General features: G+C 41.6%; 1 protein-coding gene across 1 annotated transcript in view; it reads right to left on the bottom strand.

Moving 5' to 3' along the window:
• Positions 1-990, bottom strand: part of LOC140719197 (glycogen [starch] synthase, muscle-like) — a 46,489-nt gene extending 45,499 nt beyond the window's left edge. Inside the window, exon 1 of the mRNA XM_073033636.1 lies at positions 920-990. Coding sequence (XP_072889737.1) covers positions 920-990 — 71 coding nt within the window. The remainder of the gene's footprint in view (positions 1-919) is intronic.
• Between the last annotated feature and the right edge of the window lie 7,395 nt (positions 991-8,385).

Genomic DNA, 8,385 nt, shown 5'->3' with positions numbered 1-8,385 from the left:
TTCCCCTTTCTCAGTTTCTTTGCCTCTGCTTCATCAGTTACTGGTGAGAGGCCTTCCATCACAGGATATCAGAGATGTCATCCTTCTTTTAAGATTGGAGTTTCCCTCCCTTTATTATTGATGCTGCCCTCACCTGCATCTCCATTTCTCATTCATCCAAGCTCACCCTATCACCCACCACCCTAATAGTGATAGAGTTACTCTTGTTCTTGCCTACTACCCCATCAGCCAGAGTATCCAACACATTATCCACCGCAACCTCTGCTATCTTCAAAGGGATCCTACCACTGAACATATCTTTACTTCCTCCCCTTCACTTTCTTCAGGGATCATTCCCTCTGTGATTCCCTTGTCTATTCTTCCCCCCCCCCCCAGTAATCTCCCTCAGCACATTTTTCCCTGCAAGTGGCCTAAGCACTATACATGCCCATAGATCTCTGCCCTCACTTCCATTCAGGGATTGCAAACAGTCCTTCCAAGTGAGGCAACACTTCATCTATGAATCTGCTGGGTTTGTCTATTCTGTCCACTGCTCTCAGTTGATGAGACCCAGAGTAAAACATTGGGAGAAGATGCTATCAGTTTCTCTGCATGGAAAGTATGACACTCACTTTCACAGACGGTGATTTGCAATATTACTGTTTACATCTGTAGTCACTAAAGAAGGATTTTCGGAATTGAATCAAGGACTTGAACCATCTGAAATTTCCGGATTGCGCAATTAACCCATTTCTTTGCAAGGTGGAATAACAGGAAGAGAGCTTGCAAGAGGAAGTGCTCGAAATTCAAAATAATGAAGAAGCAAAAATGCCTTTCAAAAACTGTTGGCTTTTGTGCTGAGTGGTTACACTGTGATAAGAATTTTCCTGGTCTTTGGAGAAGAGCCAAACTGTTCTCTATTACATTTCCATCCTCTTACCTTGTTGAAAGAGACTTCAGTGCAGTGAACCGCATACTCACACGAAACAGAAACAGAAACCGCTTCGACATTGTTAAGCGTGGGGGCTTAAAGCTTTTGCTGTCACAACTTGAAGCAGATAATTCAAATCTTGCTAAAAACCATCAACGATCACATTGATATTGAAGCTGCTGTACCGGGCACAGGTACTGTGAAAGCTCCGTTTAAAGACAAAAATTGCATGCAGAGTAATTTTTCTCTTGCTAGCATATAGTAAACATGATTTTACACTTCGGGGGCCCGGAAATTATATTATGCCTAATAGGAGTGTTGGCAAGTATGAAAGTGCTTTAGTTCATACTTCGGCTAAAAAAGATTAGGAAACATTGATTTAGATTATCCATGAGAGTTTTTCGTGCTTCTCTCACCTGGATATCTTGGGATACCTCGAGACCGCGCGCTCTCTTGCCGGCAGCTTCTCTCCACCGGATCCTAGCGTCGAGAGTCAACTGAAAGGAGAATTTACTGCTGATATACTCTATACCGGCACTTCCGTGTTGTGCTGTTTTGGTGTAGACATACTGTAAGGCGCTGATTGGTTGAGTGTAAGGGAAAAGGTTGTTTGTAGCATTTATTTGTTCTGTTTTCATTTGTTCAGTTTTAAATTTTGGACGCGGCTACTTTTATAACTTGTGTTTGGTCGCCTTACAGGGGTCGCAAAGGATTTTCCCTCCGCCTATATTTTGTGCTGCCAGTTTTTTTTTCGCCTTTGCATAAACATTTCGTAATCGCTGCGGTAACAGAGGCGCTTAGCTTGTTTTCGACGAAAAAGCGAGCTGATAATTAGATAGTGTGGAAGTTATTGTAAGTCTAACATGGCGTTAGCAACAGCTTTCCGGCGAGGAATGAGAATCGATCAGGGGACGCAAATCTAGAAAGTCCGGAGAATGTCCAAGCACACGTTCCAAGTTCGGCATTATCTGGTACATCGGGAGTAAAGTAGGAATAGTAGTATAAGCAGTAGTTTACATTTAAGAACTTAAATAAATACAACCACATCTTCAGTAGTTTCCCCCCATCCCCCCCCCCCCCAAAAAAAGAAGAGTATAATAATGCAACCTCTGCAATGTGAATCTTGCCCTGTGTTCGGACTCACAGACAGTTGCTCTCTGGAATGTCCATATGTGAGAAACGTCAGCTAATCCAACACCTCGGGAATAAGGTTTGCCTGAATGTGAGAAGGATGTGGCTGACCTGCGATGTTGTAGAGAATTGGCAGATGTGCTCCAGATGCCCTTTAGGGAGGTAGTGTGCAACCCTAAAGAACCATGGGTTGAAACTCCAGACCACAGAGATAGGTGTGGTGAACTACATATACCTGTCTGGACACGCCCCCTGCTGACTGCTCCTGTGGCTCCTCCCACAGACCCCTGCTGACTGCTCCTGTGGCTCCTCCCACAGACCCCTGTATAAAGCCGATTGAGGTCTGAGCCCGGCCTCTCTGTCTCCAGGATGTTGTATGGTGGTCAACTACTGCTTGTTCCTTCTTCCAGTCAATAAAAGCCGATATCTCGCCTTTACATCTCAGAGTGAGTTATTGATGGTGTATCAATAGGTGAGCATGGGAAGGTGCACACTACCCCGGGGGCATCGTCTCCAGACTTGGAAGTGTGCAACCATTTTGAACATCTAGCAATGCTAGACAACCAACATGAAACCTCTGAAATGGTAGGCGGGACAGAGGAGCCCCACAGGCCCTTTATCCTGAAACAAAATTTCATAAATAGGGAGTGGTGATAGTAGAGGACTCAATTGGCAGTGAGGTTGAGAATCAGATGTGTACTGACAAGGAGTCTCGTATCGTGTGTTGCCTACCTCTCTGGATGAGTAGATAAACTGCTGGTCAGAGCTGGGTTGTATCCAGTAGTTATTGTCCACATCGGAGCAAATGGCCTCAGGAAGGGCAGGCAAATTTAAAGAGTTAGGTGAGAAGCTTAGGGACAGAACTGACAAGGTGGTCTTCTGGAAAGTTCTTTCTGAGCAATGCGCCAGTCCAGGTAAAATGAAGGAGATTAGAGGATTTAACGTGTGACTCAAGTCATGGTGTAGATTATTGGGGTGCCTTTGGAAGCAGATGGAACCTGTACAGATGGGACAGGTTGCATTTGAACTGGAGGTGCACTAATGTACTGACAGGCTTATGCTTCAGTGAGTTGAGGGCTGTTCAAACTAGAGAATGGGGTGGGACAGGGAACACAGAACAGGGCAGGCTCAACTGTTTAAACACCTTAGTGGAGAATAACATATGAGGACACAAACTGATTATAGGGTTCAAAAGTATAAAAATGAGTCGGATCAGGATGAAAAACATCAGTAACAGGCTAAGGATGACCTTATAAATGCAAGAAGTACCATGAATAAAATAAATGAGCTGGAATTATATGTGTATTATTATGATAAAATAGCAATAACTGAAACCAGGCTGACCTCCAAGGATGGTGATGAATATTGTATTAAAAGATATACTAATGTAGTAAAGATAGGCAAGATCATAGACGTGGAGGAGTAGCCATATACATAACAGAGAATTTAAATGTGAGGCTGGTCTTGATAGAAGAAGAATTGAGACTGAGTTAAGATATTTTGGGTGAGAATTGAAAGCTATAAAGATAAAGGAATAACATTGGGTGTATGTTATAGATGCCCTAATGCTGATAGTGATTTCAATAAACAACTATCAGAATATTAGAAATGCAAGTTCTGAGAGTGATGTTATAGTTATGTGTGATTTAATTTCCCAAATATTGAGTGGGTAAACCCAGTGATTAATGTGTTACAGGAAAGGGAATTCATTGTTATTGAATGATTGTTTTTGACCCAATATTTTAATGCACCAACAAGAGGGAAGGCCTCTCTAGATTTGGTATTCTGTAACAATCAGGATAGAATTTTGAGGATGGAAGTTGTTGGGCCTTCAGGAGCAATTGATCATAACATTGTTAGTCTCAAGGTTTTTTGGGAGAGTATTTCAGTAAAAAACAAAACTATTACATTAAATTTCAGAAAGACATAGGTTTTGCAGATGTGATTTCTTTTGAACTTATAGTCCTTTAACATCTTTGGACTATTTTTACTGTGCCCATGGTCTGTTTTTATCAATTATGCTATTGTTTGCACTGTTGTAACTATGTGGTTTTGTGCATGTCTTGTAGCTTTAGTTTTTGGTCTTGTTTGTCTGGTGGATTTGGAGCTCCTTTCTGGAGAACACGCCAAGACAGTAGCGTGATATTAATACGCAGCAGCCTCTCCGGACTCTGGATTGGGGATTGCCAAATGTTATGTGGATTTTCTGGTGTAGTCTGTTTTGTCATGTGCTTTTCAGATTCAGATTCAGATAATTTTTCTTTTTTTTCAGATTCAGATATCATTTTGTGATATCATTCTGGAGGAACGTTGTCTCATTTTTTAACTGCATTGCATTTGTGGTTTCTAAATGACAATAAACTGCATCTGAATCTGAATGTGAATGTGACAAAGCCTTCAGAAGGTAAACTGGAAGGAAGTGTTGATGTTGAGTCAGATAGAGAACAATGTAGAGAGGTAATACAGTGAAGTAAATATTCATACCCAAGGTCAGAAAAACCAATAAAATCAACAGATCAACTGCATGGATGAATAAAGATATACATAAAAACTTTTGAAGAAAATTCAGCTATATAAGGAATACAGAAAAAATAGTAATGATGTTATTGTTAAGGCATATGAAAACATGAGAGCTATAGTCAAGAAAGAAATTCAGAATCGGCAAAAGACAGGTTGAGAAGGATATTGCTGACAATGCTAAGGTTGACCCAAGGGATTTTTTCCAATAATTTGTAGAAAAAGACAAGTCAAGGTGGAAATTCAGTGGATTAGGAATAATAGTGGGGTGATAAATTATACAGAGAGGGACATTGCAGATACTCATAACTCATACTTTGTGAAAGTATTCACCTGCAAAGATATTTGCAATATGCCAGTAATGGTAGAGAAAAAAGGTTGCCTTAAGTCTTGGAGATCTTAGAAAGTGAGATCCTGCTTCAACTCAAAAGGCTGAATGTAATAAACCTCCAGGGCCAGACAACATATATCCAAAGGTACTTAAAGAGGTCTGTGATTATATGTACAAACCCCTAACACTTATTTTTCAAAAGATAGTGAAGACTGGTTAAATCCCCAAGGACTGGAAATGGGTTAATGTTGTCCTGGTATATAAGAATGGTGACCACACTGACACTGGTAACTATCAACCAGTAAACTTAATAAGTATCATAGGTAAGATAATAGAAACAATAATAAAGAATGAGTTAGAAAAGCAGTTGATAAGAACAGGCATGTTAGCAGAAATCCAGCATGGGTTCAGAAAGGGAAAATCATGTTTTACAAATATGCTGAACTTCTATGAACACGCAACTAAAGTTTATGACAACAATAGAGTGGTTGATATATTTACTTTGACTTTCAGAAGGCTTTTGACAATGTACCCCATGAGGGGTTAGTAATCAAATTACAGGAGATAGGGATTCAGCGTAACGTGTGCAAATGGGTACACAATTGGTGTACAATTTTGGTCTCCATATTGTTTGATAGATATGAAGGTACTGGACATAGTTCTGAGATGGGCAACTAGACTCATTGCAGGTCTGAAGGGTATGAACTATGAAGAAAAATTGAGGGAATTAAATCATTTCAGCCTCAGAAGACGAAGAATGAGAGGAGACATGACAGGTGTTCATAATCATTAAGGGTATAAGTTGCCAGTCGCAACTTCAAAATTAATCCATCATCAAGATCACAGGGCCATAGATGGAGACTGACTAAAGGCAGATTTTAGACTAACTATCAGGAAGCATTTCTTTACACAGTGAGTAATAGCTTAGAGATTTTCAAATGCAAAGTTGATAGTTATATGAATGAGACAGGGAGGTGTGACAGGGCTGGAGGAGTTAAAAAAAGTGAAGAAGTTTTAGTGACTGAGCATAATGTTGCTAAGGAGGAGTGTAAGAGCTGGTGGTAATTTCACAGAGAAGGGTAGGTCTGGGTGGTTATAATGTTGGGAGAATAACAAGGGCCAGAGGGAGTTACAGAGAAAGGGGACTGATGGGATTACAGTGAAAGTTTTAGTGCCCTTCCATATGTTCTCACCAGAGATGGACTGCACTGAAGCTTTACCACACTGGTTCCACCAATGGTAGGTTTTGCACATGAGAATTGACTTCATTTCCAAGACTGTATAGACGCAAATTCAGAAAAACAGAGACTTTATTTAATCTCAAAAATCTCAAACTGGCATTGATGGTAAGAAGATGGGTGGGGCTGAGCCACTCCTTGATCTTCTGCCACTTTATTAGGTACACCTGTACACTTGTTTATTAATGCAAATAATGTTCAAAATTTCAAAGTATATTTAATATCAGAATATATTTAATGAAAACAGTGGACAACCTGAAATTCATCCTCTTCACAGACATCTATGAAGCAACGAAACCCCATAAAATGACCCTGAAGCTAACCCTCCCCCCTCCACTTGCATAAGCAGTAGCAAATGCATTAAAATTCCCAAAGCTCCCACCCACGCCAGCGGGATCACTGACAAACCCCGAAGTCCCCACCTTGTGAACAGCAGCAGAAGCGCCCAAAATGTCCTTGATCCAGAATCCATCAAACTACAGATCACAAACCAGCACTTCGGTATCTCAGACAGGCTCTCACTCTCCAGCGAGGGAGAGAGAGGTCGCTCCTGCAACAACAAGAGCGGCGACCAGCAACTCACTGTTCCCGATGTTACTGTCTTCTGTACGGGCTCTCTCTCTCTCCATTTAGAGTGAGAGGGATCGCTCGAGTACAGGGGCCTTCCTCCGACAGCAGCCGGTGATTAGCAAACACACTGCCTGCTGTCTCGCTGTTTCAGTCTCCCACGATGCTTCAGTCAGCGAAATCAGCGAGGAACTGGTCACCCACAGGGCTTCTCACCAACTTTGAACCTCTCGGCCATGAGGGCTCACGTCTTCCAGGCCATTCCTGGAGATAGCGTTCACTAGCAGTTCATTCCACACAATTACCACCTTCTAAGGAAAGAAATTCTTCCTCTGGTGCCCCTTAAATATTTTACTTTTCACCCTTAAACTATGACCTCCAGTCTCACTCAACCTCAGTTGAAAAAACCTGCTTGCATTTACCTTATTTATGTCCCTCATCATTTTGTATCCTTCTATCAAATCACTGCTCATTCTCCTATGCTCCAGGGCAGGAGGCCCAACCTATTTAACCTTTACCTATAACAGGTCCTCAATTCCTAGCAATATCCTTATCGATTTTCTCTGTACTCTTTCAACCTTATTGATATCTTTTCTGTAGGTAGGCGGCCAGAGGTGCACATAATACTCCAAATTTGGCCTCACCAACATCTTGCAGAACTTGAACATAACATCTCAATTCTTGTACTCAGTACTATGGTTTATGAAGGCCAATCTGCCCAAAACTCTATCTTTACGACCCTATCTTCCTACGATACCACTTTCAAGGAATTATGCATCTGTATTCCCAAATCCTCTGTTCTACCACACTCCTCAGTTTGCTACCATTCACTGTGTAAGTCCTACCCTGGTTTGTCCTCCCAAAGTGCAACACCTCACACTGGCATAACCATATAACAATCACAGCACGGAAACAGGCCATTCCGGCCCTCCTAGTCCGTGCCGAACTCTTAATCTCACCTAGTCCCACCTACCCGCACTCAGCCCATAACCCTCCACTCCTTTCCTGTCCATATACCTATCCAATTTTACCTTAAATGACATAACTGAACTGGCCTCTACTACTTCTACAGGAAGCTCATTCCACACAGCTATCACTCTCTGAGTAAAGAAATACCCCCTTGTGTTTCCCTTAAACTTTTGCCCCCTAACTCTCAAATCATGTCCTCTCGTTTGAATCTCCCCTACTCTCAATGGAAACAGCCTATTCACGTCAACTCTATCTATCTGTCTCAAAATTTTAAATACCTCGATCAAATCCCCCCTCAACCTTCTACGCTCCAATGAATAGAGACCTAACTTGTTCAACCTTTCTCTGTAACGTAAGTGCTGAAACCCAGGTAACATCCTAGTAAATCGTCTCTGCACTCTCTCTAATTTATTGATATCTTTCCTATAATTCGGTGTACATGAAAATCAATCTGCCATTTTTCAGCCCATTTTTCCAGCTGGTCCAGATCCTGCTGCAAGCTTTGATAGTCTTCCTCACTGTCCACTATGCCCCCAATCTTGTTGTCATCCAAATAACAACTGGCTCAATATTGATTCCTGCTGCACTCCACTAGTCACAAGCCTTGGTTGGGGTGTATTGAATATTGAACTAGTAGAAGAGGTAAAAATGAGTCAGTGGATGTGATGCATTCAGATTTTCAGTTGGTTTTTGATAAGGTCCGTAGAGGAAGTTGGTCAGCA

The sequence above is a fragment of the Hemitrygon akajei genome, chromosome 31 (genome assembly GCF_048418815.1).
Source record: "Hemitrygon akajei chromosome 31, sHemAka1.3, whole genome shotgun sequence".
NCBI classification, from domain to species: Eukaryota; Metazoa; Chordata; class Chondrichthyes; order Myliobatiformes; family Dasyatidae; genus Hemitrygon; species Hemitrygon akajei.
This window is presented reverse-complemented; position numbering and strand designations above follow the sequence as displayed.